This window comes from Artemia sp. Qi Xiang Cuo, chromosome 4, assembly GCF_049724085.1.
Source record: "Artemia sp. Qi Xiang Cuo chromosome 4, ASM4972408v1, whole genome shotgun sequence".
NCBI lineage: Eukaryota > Metazoa > Arthropoda > Branchiopoda > Anostraca > Artemiidae > Artemia > Artemia sp. Qi Xiang Cuo.
This window is the reverse complement of record NC_142797.1, coordinates 85864182-85891466: the sequence shown is the minus strand read 5'-3', so window position 1 is coordinate 85891466 and position 27285 is coordinate 85864182. Positions and strand designations below refer to the sequence as shown.

At 35.5% G+C, this 27285-nt stretch overlaps 1 protein-coding gene across 1 annotated transcript in view; it reads left to right on the top strand.

Moving 5' to 3' along the window:
* Positions 1-22784, top strand: part of LOC148953570 (bolA-like protein DDB_G0274439) — a 68980-nt gene extending 46196 nt beyond the window's left edge. The window contains exon 4 of the mRNA XM_089087737.1: positions 22628-22784. Within this exon, the coding sequence (XP_088943863.1) occupies positions 22628-22690 (63 nt within the window). The 3' untranslated portion in view covers positions 22691-22784. The remainder of the gene's footprint in view (positions 1-22627) is intronic.
* Positions 22785-27285: the final 4501 nt, after the last annotated feature.

Sequence of the window (27285 nt, the reverse complement as noted above, 5' to 3'; positions counted from 1 at the left end):
GACAAGCGTCTTTTCAAATTACAGATCGTCTGTAAGCTTATCATTGGAACATAACGTCGCAGTATCAACAGTGTAGATATTTTAATTTCTATGATATTTCATTAAGTAGTCGAAGTGAAATGCATTAGTCCTAAAGTATTAAATTTTTCTTTTTATCTCACGACACAAATCTTACGTCTCATCGTATTCCACATACTTCAACATGGCTCGTGCGTAGTGCTCCTATTTAAAAGATTTAACCCATTTATAATCGACAGAGTGTCAAATCGAATATTCTAATCCACATATAATACGAGTAATGTTTTTAAAAATGTCATAGGTGCTTTTCTGAGTTCAATTAACATACACCACCTCCTGCAAATTGTGAAGTTTGATGGCAGGGTGGACTTTTGTTCAGAAAGCGCTTGTTATAATCCACTCGCTGTGAAAAGGATCGGAAACGTTAGACATAAAATTTACAAATAAGTTATTGACTATGGTCGGTATCTTCAACGGCTATACGAGAATAAAGATCAGAGGTGAATACGAGACACCAAGCAATTGACTGTATCCTGTCCCTACGAGTAATAGTAACTAATATCTTTTCATTGTGATATATTTCACTATTGTTCTTGCCTTTTTGTAATTCACAGTCATAAAGGCCGACGTTAATATCTTCATCGGTCGTATCGCACAAACGAAAAGTTATGGTTTTAGTGTGTATAGTTTTTGTCACTTTAAAAATTTTTGTTGACCACACGTAATTCCCTTTTTTAAAAAGATTAGCTTTTGTATGAATTTAAGTAGTAACATCAACTTAGAATTTATTTTTCTCCTTGAGAGTTGTTTCATTGAAATTTCGTTTGAGATATGCATCAATTGTGTCCTGGTCAGGATTAAGAATGTCTGATAGTACTGAGTTGGACCCTGATCGACGAGGATTCTGATTATAATCCGAGTCAATTTTATCTCAATTATGAATAAAAGTCAATGTATTTTTCAAAATAAAGTATGTGGAAATTGAAATCTAAATAGGTCTTATAGATCAATCATCTAATACAGCTTCTATACAATAACGGATTTGAAGCACCACCGTATGACGTTTTACTTGATCTTATGCAATATTAAGGATAAAACAGTTATAAATATGTTTTGCTTGAATTTTTTTATACAAACTCCGTTTAAGAAAACTATTAAAAGCCTTAATAACATTAGCACCTGTCTTCAACCATGATACACTTACATATACTTGGCGGCAAAAAACACCGAATACGGATAAAATTTGGTTGAACGATGCATTTTAACGTCTTTGACCCGCACTTAGAGGTAGAAGATTTGCTTGCAGCAAAGACAATGGAGAATCGGATATATTTTTTTAACAATGACAAGCACGAAGATTTCAATGACTTCTACGCAAGTTGAAACTCCATCCAATATGTGGACAGTCTTGTAAACTCTCAGCGTGAATATCATTGATATCAAAAGGAGTGGTGGGGGACCTTCAACGTCCATCGTCTTCAACAACTTTTTAAGCACGCTTCTTAACTGCCAAGATATTTAAGGTAAACGTGGTTGGCGCTATCCTTTTGTATACTGGTGGTTGGTTGTGGTGACATTGACAAGAAATTCCTTTACTATTGTCTATCTCTCAATTGTGGACGAGTATTTTCCGACATTGACTTACAATCTTCTTCTTCTTCTTCATATATTGATTGTGGTGACAATAGTAAATGGTCATTGAATTTTTTTATAATTTTACTATTGATATTAAGGCTTTTTGTAGATTTTAATGTATTTAAAAATTTTCATATATGAGTGTCAAATGATAATAGTCCTTTACAATTTGTAACTACTTTACAGATTAAATTAGGTATATTATAGTTCTTGCTCTGAACTATAATCTCTTTTCCATTGCCCTCAAATTGAACGTGATCTTGACAATTGTCCATGAGATTGGTTAGTACTCGTGTTATTTTTTCAAGAAATTGTTTGTGTCTTATATTTAAGGATCTAGATAAAAATTATTACCATTACTCCTGCTTTAATGTGGGTACAGCACCAGAAATTTGAGGCGATGATTCTTTTTTGTAATCGATACCACTGATCTAGGAACGATAAGATTTATCTTTGTCCACTTTGTAAATTGCATCTTTAATTTAATTTAGTTTTTATCGTCTTCATTTTTCTTGGTATCATTGAATTATCCCAGATAGCCTCAAAGTGCTCCATAGATGAGAGAACGATTTCCACTGTTATCGATTAGTAGGATTTTGTCATCTAGAGAAAAAAATCTACAGATCCTGAAATTCTTTGTGGAAAAGTTAAAAGTCTAATAGCTACCTAAAGCGAATATGTCTTTATGACATTCTTAACTTTGTCTTTATAGACCCCAGTCATTGCACGGAAACTATGCTGGTTTTACCGTTGCTTCACTATTTCTTTAAATTGAAAAATGCTCTCGGTAAAATTCCATCAGAGTTCAGAAATTAGATTAATGAAGTCATTGTCATTGCCATTCATGAGCATAAATTTTGCAATTTGGGGGTTTAAAATGCTTAGAACTGAAACCAGACATCAAATTTCATGTAGTCTTTTCAATGTTAGGATAGTAACAAATAGGTCTTTTTAGCGCTCGCAGGGACATTTTCCGTAATTTCATTGTCGAAAATTTTATTTACTACAAACAAATCCTCGAGTTCATTTTGATTCAGATACAGCGGTATATAGACGTGGGGCGATTTTGGTGCTTGCTGAGAGTGTATGGTGAGGGCAGAAATTTGGCGCCCGGAAGTATTTTCTCATTGTGTGTCTAATGAATAAGAATCAAGGAAAAATCCACAGATGATACAGTTGGAACATCATATAAATAGTGGTCACATACATTTTCTCTGATAAAATAAATTGTTTAGAACCAAAGTAATAGAAATCTGTTCATAATGAGAGCAGACTGTGAACAATCGCGGCATTTGATAGGACTATTGTTCCTTAACTTCATCCAGGTTGTCTATATGCAGCAAAGAGTTTGCCTCCATAACGCTAAAAACACCAAGTATCATTCCAAAGTATTTGTGCAGTAGTCTTACGGGGTCAATCGATTTTATGTTAGTGAATAAAAACTATCAAATACTGTAATGATAGAAAATTTTTTTCGGATTTTCAGCAAACAGTATATAAAAATTTCTACTTAGTTTATTTAAGAGTTCTGTTTTGCCCAACTTTGACGGCCCACACAGCAACAATCTAAATGGTTTTATAAATTGATACACGTCCTCTTCCACAATTCACCTGGAAATATAACTGTAGACTCTACTTGTCTAATGACTAAATAATTTCCCTACACGTCGGTTCAAGAATAATGAGAGTAAAATTAGTAGAGAATTGTATTTTTTGTATTATAAACAGCACTTTACAGAAAACAAAGAAAAATGCGCTTTTCAAATTTATTTATAAAAAAAATGCACTATAAGAGACACTTATAATAATGGAACTTTTTTTCTTTTCATTTAAAAAAGTATATTTACAAAAAAATTATACTCTAAGTAAAAAAAAGATAGCTTTGATAGTGGTAATGCGCCCCCCGCTGGGGGCCGCCCCCCGGGCTGCGAGCCCCCCCCCCCTGTAAGACCGTGAGGCCCCCCCTAAGGTTTTGGGGAAAATTTATTGGACTTTAATCAAACCGAGACTTTCCCTACGGATAGCACATTTAATTCAGTCTTACGTTAAATAGTGCCACAGAGAAAGGGTATCCAAATTTTATTGAAAAACATAGACCTTTTTAAAAACAGAACTCGTTACAATTTCTTCTAAAATAACAGTTAATTTTCTTCGGTTTTAGGAACAAATTACCAGTAGTTTGGCTTGCAGAAATTAATTCTGAACCGTGCAATTCTCCTAAATGTCCATGTCGAAATTCTTATTCAAAATGTGCTTGGACACTCTTTTGCAACTTTTCTTGATTTCCTTGCCGTTTGTCTGTACAAAGTACACTTTAAGACTTAGAAAGATACTATTGGAAATCATGTCACTTACCGTTTCTTATTTAACAATAAAAGCCAATATGATGCCAGACGTTTCAATAACCATGAGTAAGCCCCACTTCGGTCGGTGTAATCCATCCGTGACCGGATACTTTCATCGAGCGCAGATTCATTACGTAGGGTTGAAGTTCTTAGTTTCAGCCGTGGAAACTTTGTGTCCCGATTTCAGACCTCTACTTTTCCCTTCTACGGTCGTTGTACCTTAACTAAATAGTAGAAGATTTCCAACTTGATATCTTTCGAGATCTCCAGGATGGTACTGCCTACACAAAGATTTTTTTTCAGGAAACTGCTTCTTTTTTTCTATTCAAGAGTATCGATTCCAGGGCAAATATCTTGAAGGAAGATTAATTTCAATGGGCAATAATTCGAGTACATTCTTTGACACTATTCACAGTATCGCAGCGATATTTTGCACAAATGGTCTCATAAATTTCACCGGAGGCCAAATTCAAAATCAGTATTCGAATGTCTTTTTCGTCTTCTATTTGCACTTAAGAGTTTTTTTTCACTAAGTGGAAAATAAACGTTTTCGGTGAGGGTTTTTGGAGAGACTGAAGGGCTATATGAGATTCTTGGAAATTGACATCGTTGCTGCGCATCCATTTTAAAGTTACATGATACACAAGCGTATTTTTTTCCGCAGAAGGTCGGCAATGTTTATTTTGAAGGTGACTAATTCAACCCATCGACCTAGACTAAATGTCAACAGTGGAGGCTCAAAGAATCACTAATCACAGGTCTATTGACGCACCGAAAAATAAAATCCATTACGTTAAGCTCGACTTTAATCTCCCAATAAATTTAAAAATGACATCCATCTGCTGTATTTTCTTCAATGCTATCACGTTTGAGATACTGAGGACATGGAGGGTTATTGAACCATTTATAGCCATCGAAGGGTAGTACATAACGAGGTTTAGCCGAAGGGTAGATGTAACTTATGTGAAGTGAAAAAACATTCAGTTATGTCCAAGTCTTCTCTCCATTTGGATCTGTTTCTAATAAACAATTTCTATGAATAACGTACTCACATCACATTCATACTTCAATAAACAAATAGTAATCGATTTCGTTGATGATTTGCTCAATTTCTTCCTTACTAATTCTCGGTATAGGGTCCATCACCAAAATAAGATATGAATAATAATATAACAACTAAAGATTAGCGTCTCCTTGCACTTTGTCTCAATTTTTGCTCGTAATGTCTAACGAAATTGATACATAACTTGAAAAACACAGCATAAAGTAGTCAAAGCCCATTTTACACCCTCCCTCTACCCAGACTTTTTTTTTAGCAAAACTGTTATTATTGGGAATGACCGTAAAATAGTGAAGACTATCGTAAAACAAATTGATCGAGGAAATAATTTTCTTAGTGAATCTTGATATGGACGAAGAATTATCATACGTATATATCCCCTTTACCGTCAATAAACTAAATAGATCACTTGAAAATTGTTGCCTGAGAAGGGGGAAGCGCTGCAGCCATCATCGTTTTTCCGTAGCTGAAATAATTCGCTAAATGACCTAGGGAAATAAGAGTAGGAACCTAAAAAACGAAATTCTTAAGTGTGCTGAATATTGTTTTGAAATAGTACTCACATACACTTCAAAACAAGCCTATTTTCCGACGACTTAGCAAGAATTTTGTTTAACAATCTGCCTATAACCCATGCATCACCAACTGTTCCATTTCTTTGAGAAAGTGACGGTCCTGGTAACACACATTTCACATCTTAGTTAAAACAATGTATGAGACTCAGAAGAAAGAGTTGCTGTTAAATTTTTGAATAGCTTGAATTGTGAGCCCATCCCCGAACTTTACTTTTTTTTGTTGAAAAGGAGTCAATAAAATGATTATGATCCTTGAGAGTATCAATCAGGGCAAGAGCACTCTTAAAATCCTAACGGACTGTTCCGTTATCTAGTGCCCACTGCTCCCTATCTGATATTGACATTTAGTCGTTGGTGGGACAAAATCGTGAAATTGCGGTATTTGCTGTTTTTATTATGGATACCAATAACTTCTCCAAGCTATCCTGCTCCTCCATAGCCAAAAAAACTCTTTCAGTTATATTTCATTATTATAATTAAGATAAGCCTACACAGAAGATCATGCAGCTATTTTGCGTTGCTTGAGTACATTTTCTCTTGATGGGTCCGATATCTCCACTAGTCTTGATTCAGAATCCAATCATACTTTATCAGCCTTTAGCAGGGAATTTTAGAAATTTTTAAACTGTAAAGTATCCTTGCCTTCTGTTGGCATTTCAAGTTTTTGATTATCATGAATTTTGAAACATCTCGTGTAATCTGAGAATATTCGTTCAAATGTGAATAGAGAGAGACATATGAGTCAAAAGAGATGCTTCTGTTATCGAATGCTTCGATTTAAGAGTTAAATTAGAGCTGCAACGGGGAAAAAATTAACTTGGATCTCTACCTCTTACGGAGATTCGTAGATGGGCAAAGCCTAATTTTTACCAGTATCCGTCAATGGCCTCTTACCTGAACACAAAACTCATTTTTTATTCGACTTTTCCACCCTCAATATAAGCTCCTTGTCATATCGGAGAACAAGGAGCTACAATAGTTGATTTGCGTTTGAGAAATCAAATACGGTTATTTATTGCAAGAATATTGGATACTTCCACTCTAAACAGTCAATATTTACTTTAGGGAAATGTTCTCAGCGGTTCAGTGCAAGTCTATCGTGATTTTTTATAGTTGATTTATTATTCACTGTTTTATGGGCTGCTGCTAAAAATGCATATTTAAAGCGTTGCAGCCCTGTGTCAAAATCTGAAACCCTGAACCCCTTCTGGTAGCCGACAAATCTGGGTGGCATTTTATTTGTCGATTACCCGCTCCCCTTAAAATGAAGTTTTTTTTAAATCTACTAAGATTCAGATCAATTTGTTCAATGCATAAAATTGCTACCCTACTCACCCTTTAGGCAAATGTGTTCAATTTTGATCTCAATATATTTACACAGTTGGAAAAGATGCCTTTAGATTCCTTTAGACCAGGGTAAAAAGTTTAATTATCATTTGAAAAATGAAAATAAAAAATGTCCCCAGTTGTCCCCTTATGTAAATAAACTTTTTGATTTACCTATGGCTTAATCCCCCCTGACCCCCCCATTTCTGAATCTGAATCTCAATAAGTGTTCAAATTCGGTAGGTATAGGTATGAAGAACATTTACAGGGTCTGTTAAAATGATGCTCCCGTCAACCAGATTTTCTTTGAGGGGGATAAAATCTACCTATATGTTTGTAAGTGACCTAGAGCAGATTCTAATTAATAAAACTCACGTTGTGCCAGGGACGAGACAATATTTTCATGTACTGCACCTATTTGCATAGGACCTAATTCACAAATTATAGTCATTGTCAAAAATGTCCTCGTAAACATTAGGTTCAACTATTTGCACAAGACTGTCCTTTTCTTCAGTTGTAAATTGAAAATTCAAGGGGATACTAATTAACGTACCTTCACTAACATCATCCAATGAGAGGGAACAATTGACCATGATACTTTGAAGTCCTGGACCAGGGAAGGCAGTTGTTTTCGTAGCTTCCCCCTGTAACTAGAAAATGAATGGATTGAGTTTTTTTTTCTTTGACGAAAGTTTTATCACAATTATAGCACACTATTTTTTTTTTCTTAGTTGGATTTATCAAACATTTCTTTGAGGAAAGTTTTATCATAATTATAGCTCACTATTTTTTTTCTTAGTTGGATTTATCAAACAATTTATTTTTTGACGAAAGTTTTATCACAATTATAACTAACTATTTTTATTCTTAGTCTGATTTATCAAACATTTCTTTTTCTTAATTGGAGTCGTATTTATCAAACAAATGCATAATAAATTACAAATTTTCGCTTATAGCATTATTTACAAAACAAATGCATAATAAATTACAAATTTTGTTAATAACACACACGCACACATGCACACACTGTCACACACACACACACACACACACACACGCACACACACACACGCACACACACACACACTCACACACACACAAAATAATGAAAATCATTACGTTGTTATTTAATTTGCAATATTCATTATACTATCTCAATGAATTATCGAGTAGACAGAAAAAATCAGCAGCTCATGCACCGCTCACACACATACATACACACACAAGCACACAACAAAATAGTGAAAATCATTACGTTGTTATTGAATTTGCAATATTCATTATACTATCTCAATGAATTATCGAGTAGACAGAAAAAATAAGCAGCGCATGCACCGCTCACACACACACACACACACACACACAAACACACAACAAAATAGTGAAAATTATTACGTTGTTATTGAATTTGCAATATTCATTATACTATCTCAATGAATTATCGAGTAGACAGAAAAAATAAGCAGCGCATGCACCGCTCACACACACACACACATACACACACACAAACACACAACAAAATAGTGATAATCATTACGTTGTTATTGAATTTGAAATATTCATTATACTATCTCAATGATTTATCGAGTGGACGGAAAAAAAATAAGCATCGCATGCACCGCTCACACACACATATACACACATTTTTCCCCCAACCCACAAAACGCAATTCCTCCTAGCAATTTTTAAGTAAATAATCATGTATGAGGTAAAGGTAAAATATCTAAATTTCCAAATTTAGACTGCACTTGTACATCTGAAGCCCCTGGCAAAGCATGAAGGGGGTGTCCTCCCGATCTTGACTAGACAAGACTGATGCATTATGAGAAAGCATCCATTCCCTCTTGAATTTTCTGCCAGGTTGCATAGTGGTCTGTACAGAGCTGACACTGGCTTGAGAGGGTCCTGGTTGGTCCAGAGAACTTGTAATAGAGCTAGCATATCTGATGATGGATGGTCTTGCAGCTTGCATCGATGTGGGATCACCCCATCTTGGTCTTTTTTCGAGGGGAGAGTAGTTGTATGGATCCACCTCCTCCTTATAAAAAAAAACATTTTGTAAGAAAATAAAAAGTTCTCTTGTACAGATAAACTACCCTCTCAAGTTTATTCTGATGTTTGTAGCGCTCTAACTATTAGCGCTAGAAATATTTAAAAAAATAGTTTTTAAAGTAAAATTTTGAGTTTGGGGGGAAGGGGGGGATTTCAAAAAAATCTTCCCATAATATAAATTACCCTATAAATTTGAGTCTGATATTTTTAGCACACTAAGTATTAGTAATTTAGAAATGATTAAAAAGGCATCTTATGTAGAATATTGGAAAATTCGAGTTTGGGGGGAAGGGGGATTTCAAAAACATCTTTCTAAGACATGCTTTGAGCAGTAAAATCAATTCTGATATTTGTAGCACTTTAAGTATCATTGCTTTATAAATATTTGAAAAGGCTTCTAGTATAGAATATTGGAAAATTTGAGTTTGAAGGGAAGGGAGATTTCAAAAACATCTTCCCATAATATAAATTACCCCCTAAAGTCGATTCTGATATTTGTAGCGCCCTATGTCCTTTTTTTTATACAAAACTTTATTTTCTTTCAAAAAAAAAATTTGAACACGACTTGGATGTATATAAATTCCAAGTTTAGTGAGCTATTCTTTTAATTAAAGATTTTAATAACAACTTTAATCTATATTTTCTGCATGTCTTGAAGCACACAAAGACTTGTGTTACTAATCTTAGTGATAACACGAGTGTCCCAAGTCTGTTTTCCAAAACTAACCGTTTTCTTATAACACAGAAAAAAAGAGAACAAATCTTAAATGCACAATTGGGAAAAGAGACATTTTGAACGAGATAAGTAAAACTACAGAATTATGCTCGTAAACAGAGCAGTGGGGGATGGGTTTTTTGTTTACATTAAAAAAAGCGTACTTTGCGTTTTCTAACGAGTATACTTATACTATTGTATGGGTTTGTATTGTTGGAGGGGAGGGGGGCCTATGCCCTTGAAATTTGAATTTACTGGTAAAATGATTTTTATTTGGCAATAAATTAAGAAATTCAGTAAGCATGCGGTTTTAGACCGGAAAAAGACAAAATATCTTAAATACACAATTGGGAAAAGGGCCATTTTGAACGAGATAAGTAAAACTACAGAATTATGCTCGTAAATAGAGCAGTGGGGGATGGGTTTTTGTTTACATAATAGAAAAAAAGCGTACTTTGCGTTTTCTAACGAGTATACTTATACTATTGTATGGGTTTGTATCTTTGGGGGGAGGGGGGGCTAAGTCCCCCTGAAAATTGAATTCACTGGTAAAATGATTTTTATTTGGAAATAAATTAAGAAATTCAGTAATCTGTACTGACATTGAAAATTGACGGAACCAGGGCTCCAAAGTTAATAATATTCGGTGTATTATCTAGAATATATCAAATCATAATGAAAATTAAATCCTAAGGTATGGGCATTTTATACAAGATCTCAAGGACGAATAAAAAATGGATGTTGGCTCGAAAAACACTCTGGTTGAGTTACATAATTTCGACTATGCTCCCAAAACATGTTGGACTACTTTATACCGTGTCAGCTTTTAAAAAAAAAACCAGTCTGCTTGAGTTATATAATTTCGACCATACTCTCAAAACATGTTAGACCACATTATACCTTGCCAACTTTTTTTTTGCAATGTGCATGTGATACTGTAGTGCCTCAGACGTGGGTTTTCTTGTACGGATCTTGTATAATTCCATGTGCAATTGATATCAATAGCAATAACCAGTCTGGTAATCTGCCTTGGAAAGGTGCCAAGGAACATAATCGGCTAGAAATATAACTTAGATCTCTACTCCTAACGCCTAACGCCTCAAAAATCAAGTTCTGCATGAAATTCCTTCTTAGAGAAAAAATCCTCTTGACTGTTGAAGGGGTACTGGCTGGCCCACACAAGTTGCCGATTAGTGCCGATGTTGACAAGTTGCAAGATGAATGGCGTTTGATCCAGTTGAAAAGTGAACCTAAAAATCTACGTGACCAGCGAATTAGCTGTTATTGCACCCATCTCCTTACCTGTAATAAGGATAGGAGCTATCGTAACAAGACCAGTGGCACACATACTAGTCTCATCGTTTGACATAGAAGCGCAAATGTAGAACGCAGTTTGTTCTAACAAAAATGCACTTAACCACCACCAGACATTGATGCTGGAGAAAATTCTGAGAAAGAATCCATATTTGCAATAGAAGATCCTGTGGATTAAAAGAAAGAAGAACTGTCAGAGCAGAAATCTGTTACTGACAATCTTTTGAAAGAAGCAGCCAAAAGCCTAGGTTGGCCTAGGAAGAGGCAGCCAAAAGCATTTTGGTTGGTTAATAGCCTATGACGTGGTTAATAGTCAATGACGTTTAATAGCCAATGACATTGGTTAATAGCCAATGACGCAACTCAGCACCCATATTAGGCTATGTGAAATAATGATGTAGTCTACATGACCGGGTTAAAACCTTTCAAGGCCTTAATTTGAGTCAAAGGATTTCGTCGAGGTACATGCACCAAAGGCTATGCTAGATGCTCTAAAAACTCAACGTGAAAAGGACTAAGATTCGAAGGCAGCTGTTTATAAGGTTAAGTTACTCTTTAAAAAAGGAAGCTGGACTGTATCTCAAATGTTTTGAAGAAGTTGCCAAAAAAGCAACTTAACTGTTCGGCTTATCTATTATCCCTTTTTATGTGCTATTTTCTCTTTATTTGTATTGCATTCAATGAAGCTATGTTGAAGTAAATACATAAATTTAAGTAAGAAATACCGGGTACCCCAGTTATTTTCAGAAATTTATGTAAAAATTAGCAATTAGCTTGGTCCCTATTTGATCCTTTTTTGCGACCCCCCTAAAGTCCTCACTCTCATCAGTTTTTGTGAATACGATCCCTGGGAGTGATTAATGATAAAAAATAGTATCTTATTTTCTAACTGGGTATGGCAGTTCTTCTGTTTTTACATTGTAGAAGTTATTTTTTTTTTTGTATTTTCTATACCTTTAGTTTTCCATTACAATATACTTCCAAAAGGGATTAAAATTTCTAGTCGTGGGACTAGGGCTCTTGACACGAAGTAAAGAAGAACATACAATATCTGCACTAGTGTCAATTTTGAAACAGTAAGTTGTTCATTCCCTGCTCATCGGTTTTCTAGCGCCAATTTTCTGAACTTATTTAAGTTGAATAAGCATTGAAAAATCCCTTGAGGATAAGTTTAGACTTTACTTAAGGCGCTGTTTGGTCTTTTAATGCCATTAATTAAAAAAAAAACTTTTTCCACAAAATAAGTTTTTCAAAGACAAGTAAAGAACTCCATTAAAAAAAAATGAGCAAAAATAAATCAAATAATCTACCTAGCGTGAAACTACCACAAATCATCATCGATAAATAAATGAAACTCAAAACGAGCAGAAATTAAAATAAGTAGGGCTCAAAACCCCTATCCCTTCCCATGGCCAGAACATAATTTGCACTTTACTGAAAAAAATACAAATGAAGTTGAATTGTCAGTTTAATATACATATGCTGATATTTAGTAATCAAAATCTTAATATTATTTGATTTATTAAAGTTATAAAAGTATAAACATTTATATTTTTTTTCAGTAAAGTGCAATTTATGATCTGGCCTTGGGAAGGCATAGGGGTTTTGAGCCCAACTTATGTTAATTTCTGCTTGTTTTGAGTTTGACTCGGTTATTTATTGTAATTTCTGTTCGTTCTGACTTTCATTTATTTATCGATGCTGATTTGTGGTAGTTTCACGCTTGGTAGATTATTTTATTTTTGCTCATATTTTTGGGTTAATGGAGTTCTTTACTTTTCTTTGAAAAACTTATTTTGTAGAGAAAGTTTTTTTTTTAATTAATTTCTGTTTGTTTTATATTGACAGAGTCTTTTCAGAGAAAAAGAAAATAATACTTCAAATCTTTTCGTTTTTTTTTAAGACTTTATAGTTTGGCCTACTATTTGTATGCTAGAGAAAAATTTTCAGCAATTTTTAACAACAAACTCCCTCTTAAAAATCTGGACACAAATAGAAGTGTTCAATTTAGTTTCATACCTCCTCTAGTTGACCTGAAATGGAAAACTTGATATCATTCGCAAAAAAAAATCTGTTTACTTTCTTTGATAGCTTGGATACACTTTCGCTATTTTGATTCGATTAATTCATACGTAGAGAAATAATCCCGAAAACTCGAATATAAAACCCTCAATCGTTCTTGAGATACTACTGAGGTGTTGTACCTGGAATAAACACTAAATCAGAACAATCTGAGTTAATCTTATCGCAATGTCTAGTGATTAAACATAAATTACGATGGAAGGGTGGGCGTGGAAGGGGGATTGTTTTCCTCCAATCACTTTCGACTATTAAAAAGGGCATCAGCCCTTTCTATTTTCAATCGAATGAGCCCTTTTCGAAGTTCCACGATAACCCCTTCGATATAAAGTGCCCTGGTCTAAACAACAACAAATAATACATTATACCAACATCGTTATTTACTATAAAAATGTCAAGCCTTCCAATCACTTTCGACTATTGAAAAGGGCACTAGGCGTTTCGATTTCCAATCAAATGAGCCCTTTTTGAGTTTTTAAGACGACACTTCCTATAAACACCTTATATGCCCCCTGGGCATAAACTACCACTCTTACTCTAAGGGTTGTGAGGGTGGTTGTCATCCTCTAAGACCTAATTTCCAGAACTTTCAACTACGTTAATCAAAATGGCTATCTAAAAATTTTGATTGGGTGTGTCTGGGAAAATGGTGGGCGTGAGAAGGGCGTTAGTCTTTCTCCAATCTCTTTCAACTATTAAAAAAGGAACTAGCCATTTCAATTTCCAATCAAATGAGCCATTTTGAAGTTTCTACGACAACGCTTTCATTAAAAACCTTATATCCCCAGGGAATAAATTACAACCCTTGCCCTGAGGGCTGGGTGTAGGGGTTGTAATCTTCAAAGACATATTTAGTGAATTCCTTACTTTATTGAGCACATTGGATGTCTGGAACATTCAATTGGATGTGGTTGAGGTACTGTTGGGTGTGAGAGGGGTGTTTGTACCCTCTAATACCTAACTGCCAGTAAAAAGGGCACTATCCCTATCAATTTACAATTGAATGAGTCCCCTTTGAGGTTTTTACGACAATTCTATCATTAAAAACCTTATATGCCCCCAGGACATAACTTACAACCTTCGCCCTGGGGACTCTGGGGGGTTTATCATCCTAAAATACATAATTTCTAGACATTTCAACTACGTTAAACAAAATGACTATCTCTAAACTGTGATTGAATGTTTTTGGGGAAATGGAGGGCGTAAGAGGGGGGGGGGGTAATTACTCTCCACTTACTTTCGACTATTAAAAAGGGCAAATTCTCTTTCCAATCAAATGAGCCCCTTTTGAAATTTCTACAACAACTTTCTATATAAACCTTAGTTGCCCCCAGGGCATAACTTACAATCCTTGCACTGAAAGCTCTGGGGTTATCATCCTAAAAGACCTAATTTTCAGAACTTTCAAATACGTTGAACAAATTGGATATCTCAAAATTTTGATTGGATATGTTTGGGGACAGAGAGGGTGTGAGAGGGGAATTTGTTACACTAAAATCACTTTCGACTATTAAAAGGGCACTATCACCTTCAGTTTCCGATTGAATTACACATTTTTGGTGTTTGTACAACATAAACTCATGTGAAGACATTACGTGCTCCCAGGGAATAACTTACAACTGTTGCCCTGAAGGGTGGGGGGGAGATGGGTTGTCATCCTTAAAGACCTAATTTCCAAAAATTTCAACTGCGTTGAATAAAATGGCTGTCTAAAATTTTCGATTGGATGTGTTTGGGGAAAAGTTGGGCGTGAGAGGGGGGTTAGTTTCCCTCAATTCACTTTCGACTATTACAAAGTTCACTAGCCCTTTAAATTTCCAATCGAATGAGCCCTTTTTCAATTTTCTACGACAAGCATTTCTATAAAACTTCTAGATTCCTCCACGGCAAAATTCATCAACCTTGTCCTGAAGACTGTGGGGGGAGTTTCCTGTTCGATTAAATGACTTTCTGAACTTAAATTGCGTAATATTAAATGGCTATCTCAAGATACGGATTGTATGTGATTGTAGTAAAGGTGGGTTTAGAAGGGGTATTAGCTGCCCTCCAATCACTTTCGACTATTAAAAAAAACACTAGCCATTTCAATTTTCAATCAAATGAGCCCTTTTTGAAGTTTCTACGACGACGCGTTCAGTATAAAAACTTTACATGCCCCCGGGGCATAGACTACAACTCTTGCCCTGAGAGCTGTGGGGGAGTGTCCTCCTCTAATACATAATTTCTATCTGAAAATCCACAACATTGAACAAAATGGCTGTCTAAAAATTTTGGTTGGATGTGTTTGGGGGAAAGGTGGGCGAGCGAGGGAGGTTAGTTTCCCTCAAATCACTTTCGACTATTAAAAAGGGCACTAGAACTTTGAATTTCCAATCGAATGAGCCCTTTTTCAAGTTTCTACGACAAAGATTTCAGTAAAAACTTATATGCCCCCAGGGCATAACTTATACACCCTTGCTCTGATGACTGTGAGCGGAGTGTCCTGCTCAAAGGTATAATTTCCTGAACTTTAACTGCGTGGAACAAATTGGCTATTTCAAAATTTTAATTGGATGTATTTGGAGAAATGGTGGGCGTGGAAGGGGTGTTAGTTGCCTTCCAATTACTTTCGAGATTAAAAAGGGCACAAGCCATTTCAATTTCTAATCGAATGAGCTCTTTTTGAAGTTTCTACGACAACTCTTTCTATAAAAACCGTATATGCCCCCGGGGCATAATTTACAATCCTTGTCCTGAGGGTTGTGAGGGAGTTGTCAACCTTAAAAACCTAATTTTCAGACCTATCAACTACGTTGAACAAAATGGCTATGTAAAAAGTTTGATTGGGTTTGTTTGGGGAAAAAGTGGGCGTGAGAGGGGGTTTAGTTACCCTCCAATCACTTTCGACTATTAAAAAGGGCACTAGCCCTTTGAATTTGCAATCGAATGAGCCTTTTTTGAAGTTTCTATGACAACGCCTTCTACAAAAACCTTCGATGCCCCCAGGGCATAGCTTACAACCCTTGCCCTGAGAGTTGTGGGGGAATGTCCTCCTCAAAAACATATTTTCTATCTGAAAATCAACTACGCTGAACAAAATGGCTATCTCAAAATTTTGATTGGATGTGCTTGGGAGAATGGGCTTGGTGGGGGGGGGAGGTAGTTGCCCTCCAATCACTTTCGACTATTAAAAAGGGCACTAGCCCTTTGAATTTCCAATCGAATGAGCCTTTCTTGAAGTTTCTACGACAAGTTTCTAGCTGCCGAAGTTTCTTGAAGTTTCTGACTCTGTGAAGATCTATTACGAAAAACTGCCCACTGAAGAATTCCTTTTCTTACCCCTTCGTTGCTACTCATGCCACAACCAAGGTCACCTAGCTGCCGAATGCTCCAATAGCCCTGTCTGCTCCAGATGTGGCGCGTCTGACCACGCTCTCCAAAAAGAACGATGCAGAAAAGTGTACTCGTGCTATGTTTTGTGTTTCCTGCAAGAAAGTGGGTAATACCAGCTATAGCGTAAAGTGTCCGAAAAACCAGCAAAAGGCAACTCATTAACATGATGAATAACGAAATCTCTAACATTTCACTAATATCTTGGAATATAAACGGAAATTTTTCCGAGCGGTCTCTTGTGGTTCACCAGTTTGTGAAAAATATAATGTGATATTCTTGCAAGAACATTTCATCACAGAAGCTGGCATAAACTTACTAAAACTCTGGCCATCCTACTCTGTGTTCTCCGTGCCTGCAAAACGTTCATATCCGCGGGGCCGTCCGTCTGGCGGTATTGCCACGTTGGTTAGCAATCGTCTTACGTGCGAAACAAACGAGAACAGTGACAATTGTTTTGCAAATAGACTAAATAACCTGCTAGTTATAAATTTGTACCTTCCAACTGATTACTATGACGACGAATCTGACAGTGTTTTGGCTATAAGTGCTGTAAAGCTAACCAGCTGCCTTAAGAAAGCCGAACGCGAGTCTCTTGAGTGCATAATAGTGGGTGACTTTAACTGTAATTTAGAAGTTGATATTAGTGCCCATAATAGTCGTTGTTGCATTCTAATAGGGATACTTGAGAACCGTTTTACTATTCACCGGAAGAACCAGAACTTTTCTTATATCCACCAACCTGATTCTACGCCCAATCTAGACCATATTGTTAGCTCTAGTTCTTTGCCAGTACGTGAGGTTCTTGTCCTTCCGCATAGTTTCACTTCGGATCATTTCCCAGTTCAGTGTATTATCAGTAGGCCTACCTCGTTTTCCGCCGTGAATAATTCGTCGATATTCACTCAGAAGTGGCATGAGATTCTGGTTTGGCGTAAAATTTATGAAGAAAATTTTCAAGATTCTTGTGATCTTGTTCTTTCAAAAATTTGTTCACCGTTTGACCTACTTATGAAATTATCTCATCGTCATGAAAAAGATGATCGTCTACGTCTTAATATTTATTACTCCGAACTGACCCATGCTCTTCTGTTTGCCGAATCTCAGGTAGTACCCAAGTCTCGTGCTAGACAAAAAACCCAAGAAAAGAGATGGTCTTCTAACCCTTTGTTACAATTAGCATGCGACCGAGTTACCTTCTGGTACGGGATGTGGAAGGAATGTGGTAGACCACACTCAGGAGTAGTGAAAGAGATTAGAGTTGCATCTAAGCGTAGGTTTGGGAAGGAACTTGTTCGTCACCGTTTGCAGTTGAAATCGGAGCTTTCTGAAAAAGTAATTAAAAATCCTAATCTGTTATGGAAAATGTTTGATAAGAAGGAGTCAGCGGGTCCCGAGTCAGATATCCCATCTTTAACATGGATAAAGCATTACCTTGATGAGTTTTCAGCCCCAAAACAGGATCTTAACATTTCTGTTCAAGAAAAGCTTTCATCCCTCCTCTCATCAATTCCAGATACAGATTTCATAGTTACCCAATCACAGGTTGCGTCCGCGGTCCGACGGTTGAAAAAGAAGAAGTCGGCTGGCATTGACCGTGTATCCGCCCTTCACCTTAGCCATTGCAGCCCAACTTTGATGGGGCACCTAACTCTTCTCTTTCAGATGATCTTCACTACTGGACTCGTACCATCAGCATTCGGTACTGGGTCGCTTAGGCCAGTCCTGAAGAAAGTAAAAAGTACATCGGATTGTGATTCGTTAACATCGATCACAGTAGCACCAACGCTTTGTAAAATCTTCGAACTTTTGGTCATTGATGAAATCCAGGGAAAATGCTGGATTCCCCCTTCCCAGTTTGAGCTCCAGAGGGGTCTCGGTTGTGGCCATGCCATTTATGCTTTGGCTTCAGTCTTGATTGACGCCGATGAATCAAAAGAGTCCATTGTTATAGGTCTACATGACGTCTTCCGTGCCTACGACTCACCTCTCCATGACCAACTCATTCTGGATATGGGAAAGAGAGGTGTACAGAAGGACAACCTACTACCCATTAAAGACATATACGACCACTTACAGGCTGAACTCCTACTTCCTGACCATGGTCGAGCCCTCAATGAATATACACCAGACGTGATGCTGTCCTACCGAGGGTACCTTGTTGTCCCAGTAAAAAAAGGTGCTCGAAAAGGATCAGTCACATCTCTTTGTGTCTTAATAATTGTGTAATTGAGCCACAGTGTATTATCGACACAAATGCATAGCTCATGGTATAGACATTGCAATGATAGCTTACGCTAATGACATTCTGAACCCTGGTCGTACAGTCGCAGGTACAGAGACCACCTTCTCCACACTACAATCAAATTACAGTCGCATTGGTCTTGAATTTAACCCACAGAAGTCGGCTATTCTTCTGTTCAACTGGCGCCAAGAAGAGGTCTCGTCTGTGAGGCTGGGAGAACTGTCTGTAGCCCCTGTCTCGAAAATTATTTACCTTGGTTTACCAATTGGAAAGGATCTAAAAACTACCCGCTCCCTTCTTATTGATCATCTCCGTAAACGCCTGGCTTTTGCTTACAGTAGAGTAGTCTCATCTAAAATCCGTTTCAACCGTTTAATTCTGGCTCGACTTTATAACGCAGTACCCCTTCCCCATTTCCTGTATCTAAGCCCGATTTGGAGAATTTTTCCTGAGCCAGAGAAAAGAAAGCTCAGATCCACGTTTTTTAAGTATGCGAAGTTCTTGTTGCGGCTCCCGCCGTGGACAAGAAATTCACGCCTTGTTAAAAATTTTAAAATTGCGGACTCAACGGCAGCTATAACTGAACAAATTAAACGGTACAACGAGAAAGTCTCTTCCCACCCTTGGTACCGTTTGGTAAGGCACTAAATCCCTGTCCATTTAATTTTATTTGCATATCTCTTGTCAAATTTAGTCTTTTTACCGTCTCTTGTCATATTTAGAATAGTTGATTGAGTCCGTTGATTATGAATAGAAGTTATCAAGTGTTTTGCTGTAGGTTAGGTTAGTTGAATTGAAGTTATCAATCATAGTGCTTATGTTTCTTCAGTGCTTGGGAGTTTAAAAAGTAAAATGTCTTATGTACTTGCAGTGCAGTGTATAATTGAGTTTTTGTTTCTCGTCTTTGTAATTTGTTCGATTATGTGTAATGTGTTGTAATTTGTTTTTTGTGTGCGTTTTTTCTTTTTTAGTGATACTCCGTCTTTTGTACCTTTTTTTAACGGATAATAAATAAATAAATAAATAAGAATGGTCCAGGGTCATATGCTTGCCCTTGGCAGAGGTAGGGCTTATTTCTAAAAGAGTTTGGAGTTGGTGCTTACCACGCTAGTTTTCTGAACTTATTTAAGTTGAATAAGCATTGAAAAATCGCTTGAGGATAAGTTTAGACTTTACTTTGGGTGCTGTTTGGTCTTTTAATGCAATATCTATGGTTCTGCTACGCTATTGTGAATTTATGGGAAAGCTTACAGACAATTGGTGGTGTTAATTAGGTTATTATTAGACCAAGGGAGGTTAGCCCTACATCATGCGAGGTTTTCTGGAGACAACAATGCTTATTGGGTAAGATAAAGAATGGTTCAGGGTCATATGTTTGTCCTTGGCAGAGGTAGGGCTTATTTCCAGAAGAGTTTGGAGTTGGTACCTGCCACGATAAAGCTCTGCAATCTAGATTGCCTATTCCTGCTTGGCAGAGTTGAAGACAGTCACAGCGTTACCCTTGAATATCAGTTTAATAACAGACTTAAAATTGTATTTGTTTGTTTATGAGTTTTGCTAAAGTAACAATTTCAAAACCATTATGCTGTCTTCTATATTATTGTATTTTAATTTTCATCGTAAGTTTTGTTATATTTTGTTAATTTAGTGGTGATATGCCGATGGTTATTTTTGCACATAAGGTGTGTAAAAAATCTTTTGCATAAGAATTTAAGAGTGGTTTTCTATATATCACTTCTGGTTGGTTTTCCTTTCAGATTAAAACCAATTTTAAGATGCAGCTTTTGGGTGAAAAAGTTCTATAGTCATATGTGTAAATCCTAGAAAAATTAGTAGTTTTTCTTCCAAATTAAGTTTTGGATCTGTCAGACTAAATTTTAAGAACAAGTCAAGTTTTCGCATAAAAAGTAAAGCGTAGCTTTAAAATTTAACGATGCATCAATTAACGTATATAAGATGCTTAACCGAAATCACGTAGAAATTAATATGAATAAAAAAATGCCCCCCACCCCTAAAAAAAAGAGTTCAGTGGACAATAAAGAAAACTACGAGGAAAAAATTAATAAAAGTAAGATGGTGCTATCAACACTCCAATTAACCAAAAGGCTATCTTTAAAAAAGTTTTTCCAATTAAGCTGTGGTATACAAAAATTTAGCTTTCAAATAAAGGTTAAAATTTGCTCGGATCCAAATCGAAATTTCCTTAAAGTAGTTAGATTTTTGGTCGTAATTTCTATAAACTTATAAATATTTGTAAAACGTTTATTATTGTAATTTTTATTATTAGTTTTTTGGTTTAGAACTTACTTATTATTAATAGTATTTATGGTTAGATAGCCATATGGAACATGGGCTACAATATATGCATACAACTATCTGTTTGACACCTTTGGATAAAAGATTCTTTTACTTTTGCCTAATGTAAAGAAAAATTAAAAAAAAGTAAAACAACTAATAGTATTATTTTGGTTTACTATTATTAGTTTAATGATTTAGCATAGCTTGGAGTTTTTTTGTTGTTGTTTTTTTTTTCTCAAAGACTAATTTGAGTTTCTTCTTTTACCAGTTTCCTATGCTCATGAGCCAGATCATTTTTAACTTTTGTTATCATTTCTTACCATGGGAGAGCGCAATGGAGGAAACCGTACCTAAAAACTCTGGAGACATGTTCAAACCTGCCAGTCGGAAGACCTCCCCAAATCAGTGATTACCCTCTATGTAACTGCAGTCAAGAAACCGTTATGTCCTACTTCTTTCTTGGAACAGGCGGCTTTGTGCTGCGATGTTAGAATTTTAATTTTTGATGAATGTATTTTTAGACAAAAAATTACAAAACGAGGTAATTACATCGTTGTCTTCCGCAAGGGTCCTGGCCTGGTAATGCTGCAGGGAACGCAAGGTGACCAATGATTTTAAATTTTCTATCAGTAAATTCTATTCTTACAAAAAAAAAATGTAAATGCTTCATTGTTATCTGCGGGACTCTAAGCTGTGTAAAACACTAGAAGGAACAACATGTCTAACCTTTAAGATTTTAAACCAAAAAATAAAAACAAATCAATATAAATAACAGATTAGCACGAAATAAAGCAAATATATTATCGTTTCCCGTAAGGCTATGGGAGTGAAAAATTTTCTATAATTTTAAATTTTTTTGAAATTTTAAAAATTTGATTTTCAAAAAAGAAATGCTTAACATAGCAGCTTCATTATCATCCCTGAATTGGCTTCTGACCTTGTAAAACAGCAGGAAAACAATAAATCTAACTTTTAACATTTTAAGCCAAAAATAAAACAAAAATCAATAAAGAACAACAAATTAACAAAATTAATAAATAAAGTAGTTTTATAATCGTTTTCTGCAAAGCCCTTGGTCTGTTAACACGGTAGTGGGTGCAAGATTGTCTGTTATCTTAAATTTTCTATTGATAAAATTTGCTTTCACTAAAGAAAGGCTAAACAAAGTAATTACATTATCATTCCCAACATGCCTCTGACGTGGTAAACAGCGAGAAAACCACAGGCGTAACTTCTAACTTTTATTAAATCTACAAGTAAAAAATAACTACGAAAAGACCGGCGAAAGAAAAAAAATAATAAAAAATTCAATATCATAAAAAGAAGAAAGAAAAAAAATATAACCCTGGAAAATTTATCGCTTTTTCTCCAGCAATAGCAACTCATCCCCTTTTATATATATATATATATATATATATATATATATATATATATATATATATATATATATATATATATATATATATATATATATATATATATATATATATATATATAAATCAACAACACACAAGGAAGGAAGAAAGAAAGATAATCCCGGAAAATTTGTAACATATTTGTTTTTTCTTTTGTAACTTATCCGCTTTTGTATTTTAGGCTCTCAGAGAGGAGATAAAAGCAATGCACGGGATCCGAGTGCAGACTGAAGCACAGAGCTAGCTACTCTTTTCATGATCACCTGAAGATAATAGTTATTTTATTTATATAGTTTTGAACTGTAATGCTTTTTAATTGATATATTTTTAATTGGCTGTTTATTTGACCCGTCCCTTAATTTTGAAAGAAGGTAACTCTATCAGCTTGTATTGCAGAATTAATCCAACATTATTCATACGTGTTTTTGTTCATAAAACTGGTGAATTTCATCGAATTTTACGTAAAACTTTAAAAAGATTTTTGATCTTATAAAAAAAAGTTCAGAGTTCTCTTTTTCATGACATCTTTTCGTTGAAACCGTCGAAATTTGAAACACTGTAATAGGTATTTCCAAAGCTTCAATTTATCGGGCTAAGGAAGAGCATCCGGGGCTTAGGAATGCTTCTAATGTATTCTTAGAATGCTTCTAAGAATCAAATGCCCCGTAATATTTGTTGATTAAGCTCAAAACTTCTTGAGTTTTGAAAAATAAAAGCTCCAAAGAATTTTCAAGCTTTCCTTGGTAACGAACTGTAAGTAGGGAGCGACGCGACTCAATAATAGCTGAAGCTCCAAAAAAAGGAACTGTAATACCAATAGATGTGTCAAAAGAAATGGTCTATTATGCTGATTCCATGCACATAGGTTTCATTAAGTTTAGTTACCCACCAAAAGCCACGAGCCTGTGAAAATTCGCCTGATTTTCGAAAAAGGGGCAAAACAACCCCAAAAAAGGGGGCAATTGTCGAAGAATCTTAATGAAAATCACACCATCAGATTCAGTGTATCTGAGAACTGTATTGTAGAGGTTTCAAACTGCCATACGTAAAATGTGGAATTTTGTAATTTCTGCCAGAAAAAGGGTCACAGATACGTGTGTATTTGTATTTTTCCCCAGGGGTGACCGCATGGACCCAGTGGTCCTAGAATATCAGGAGAGGGCTCATTCAAACGGAAGTTAAAAGTTCTAGTGTTCCCTTTTTAAGTGATTAAGTAAAAAGCTTCCACAAAAGAAGTTTTTTAAAGAAAAGTAAAGAGTTTCATTAAGCCAAAAATGAGCAGAAATAAAGTCAGATAATCTTCCAAGCCTAAAACTACCACAAATCACCATCAAAAAAGGGAAACCAATAACGAATAGTAATTACAATGGATAACAGTATCAAATTCAAAACGAGCCAAAATTCACATAAGTAGTGCTGACAACCCCCATGCCTTCTCAAGACCAGAACATAATTTGTACTTTACGGAAAACACAATACATTTTAATTTTTTTCCCTTTTTTTACTTTAATAAATGAAAAAATTCTTCAAACTCTAATAAACAAATATCACTATATGTATTTTAAACTGAGAGTCTCCGGTCATTTGTTATTTGTTTTTTTCCTGTAAAGTCCAAATTACGTTCTGGTCTTGAGAAGGCATGGGGGTCATCAGCAAACTTATTTTAATTTTTCCTTGTTTTAAATTTGACTCAGTCATCTATTGTAATTCTAGTTCGTTTTGGGTTTCATTAATGAGACTTGACATCTCTAAGTTTAGAGGGGCTCCAAACCATAGGTGTTGCGTTCATTTCGTCATTAAAATCTATTAAAGATAAGATATGATTATAAAATAAGATGAAAATACAGATGTAACAGCCACTGAAATTTTGAACTGCCGAAACTATGTTTTTGGTCGGTAAATTTAGTTATTTTACTGACTTACTTTCTAAGGTAGGTAAAAAAAATTAATTAAGATAAATAAAGTTAGAAGATTAATGGAAATAGACGAAAACAATAGCAGAATATCTACCGCTAACTTGATCTCGTTTAATGACAGGAGCGGTTTTGCCGGCTAGAAACAATAGATGATTCCAGAAAGACTTTAGTATTTACTATTTAGAGTCGCTAGAGGTAGCATTTGGAAACTGTTTGGTAAACTGTAGAATAGGGTAATGTCATGGGCTAGCTAGTGATGAATCTTAATTGCAAAAGAACAAATCAAATAAAATTGCAGAGGGCCGAGCTTTGATTGGTGCATAGAAATACTTAAGAATTTGAATTTCATTTTATTTCATTCAGAGTTGTGAAAAATACTCAAAGAGAGTTGTAAATGACTCACAACTCGCCAGTCATCAGAGTCAATCGGCACTTGATCTTCACTGCTTGAACTTATCTTTCCAAACTTGGAATCCTCAATGGATACTTTCTTGCGTCATTGTTGGTGGTTCACATATGCAAGGGTTAATCCTCCCTCATCTGGGCCTGATTTTGGCAGGATATTTCACAAACCACGCTTTTTCATGGGCTGACACTAGGCGGTATGGCCAATGGTTGCGATGGAACCGAAATTGCGCTTATATTTATTGGTATATGTTAACAGGCCTATTATTCCCGGGGCAAAAAAGGAAGTTTGTCACCTCCACCCCCAAGGATTATTTTTAAGTGTCACGGCGCCATTTTTCCCCAAAAAAAAGTAAACACAGGCTGCAATGGATTTTATGATCAGGTATGTTGTGTGATCACTTGTTTTCCAAACCAATTCCTAACAATTCTAGGTTTTTGGTTCATTCCAGCTAAACAAGGATAAGATATGCATTCAAATTATTCATGTGTGGATAGACTGCATGTATAACCTACACGACTCTACTCAGGCTAGCAAAATAATGTTGGAACTGGAAATTGTTTCTGAAATTCCAAATATTATGCACAAATTGTCTGTTTTTGTGTTTTGGCAAATTTGCCCATGTTCAAAATATACCCATCTTCCAAAATAAAGTTATGTTTATGTGGTCTTCAATTCTTTCTGCTATTGAGGCGATAATTTGAAAAGAATGATGTTAAAAAGGGAAGCTCTACAAACGTCAAATGTAAACCCATACGTTTTAAGTTTGGATCTGGGATGTGCCTTAATGAAGGACTTAGTAAAGGACCAGTGAAGGATTTTGTAAAGACCTGCTACCTCTATAGGCGCTCTTAAAAATGCCTCCTCTCACCCATCTTGTTTTCTATATTTCTGAATGCCATACGGGCAGTTGCCCTTATTGACTCGGGTGTTTGTCTTAGAATATTAGAAAATATTTCTTCGGATTGTTTGAACATACTTACATTAGTCGTCTGAATGAATAAGAATAGGAGCTCTAAGCCAGTGTAAATATAATCGACGACACCGCTAGTCCCTCTGGATTGAAGATTAGCGACAAGAAAACTAAGGTGATGAGAGCAGGACAGCAGTGACCGACGTGATCCCCTCCCAGAAAATTACCCCTTGAAAAATTATCCCTTCATGTAAAATTAAGCAGACAAATGGAAATGAAGACAAATAAAAATAATGAAGAAAATCACGATAAAAAAAACTTGGTTATTTCTGTAACTTTCTTAGTTTGTTTTATTTTTGTTGATGCCATGGCAAATAAAACATAGCTAGAAATAGAAATTGTTTTCAGAAAAGCGTAAAAGACGTTTTTGGTCCTTCAGAAAGCTTGAAATGTATCATCCTACCCCTTCTTGTGTTTCTTTATTTTCGCTTTTATTTAAAACAGCAAGACGTTAAGAAGTTGACAAATATACGAAAATAGGAAACAGTAGTATTTTAATCTTGGCAAAAACATAGGTCCTTCCAACGAATATCGCTACTGCCATTTAAATTTTCTATAGGTTATAGAGTCATTCGAAAACAATTTGAATTTCAAGCATTGTTAATTTTTTTTGGAGGGGGGGAACTAGCTTCCCTAATGTCACATTTGACTCTTAAAAGGGAACAAGAACTCTCAGTTTCAAACCAAATGAGTCTCCTCTAAAATAAGAAAAAGAAAGGTGACAAGGATCAAACAGTTTGGGTTTACAAACTGTAAGTAAGGAGTAACACAGTTCAATAGTAACTGAAACTCTGGAAAATGGAATCTTCATATCAATAAATATATCAAAGAATTTAACCCATTCATCATAGCCAAACTCAGAAGCTAACCCCAAACAGAGCAGGTATACACCTTAACGCGAGTAAATTATCTTTAACTATGACTGCTATATAAACAGTGATTTATAAAGCTCCCAAATTTTGGAAGTTATAAATCATCTTTACCACCAAGAAACTGAAATACAACCAAAATAAAATTATGATCTGATCTTCGAATTGGTCAGAAATTCAAAAGACAAGTTTATTTCCGAATATGTTCATTTGTTTTGAAATTCGCCATAAAAAGTAGCTTCTTTTATCTGCCTAAAGATTTGTCTTACTGTCCTTCAGGGACGGTCATATCAAGGGTCTTGCTTTAGAAAAATATTCTACCGCTAAAGAAACTTTAACATAATTTGAAATTATGGAAGACTAGAAAAGAAGAGAACGGAACTGGTGGGACTGTTCTGGGGCCTCTGGGACGTTTTATTTATTCTTGAGTAGGAAGGGGTGCCATAATTAATTTTTTGTCAGGTGCCAACGACCCTGGGAATGGCCCTGGAAACTGAATACAAATTTTACATGTAATTCCGCTCTTTAGGACATTGAAGCACCACTAGGAATCGCTTGGGCTAAAAAAAAACAAAAAAAAACATCGTTTTGTATTTTTCCAAGGTCTTAACGGTACAGGTGAAAAATTATTGTCCAAAATATAAAGTTGGTTGCAGAAACTAATCATGAGATGAA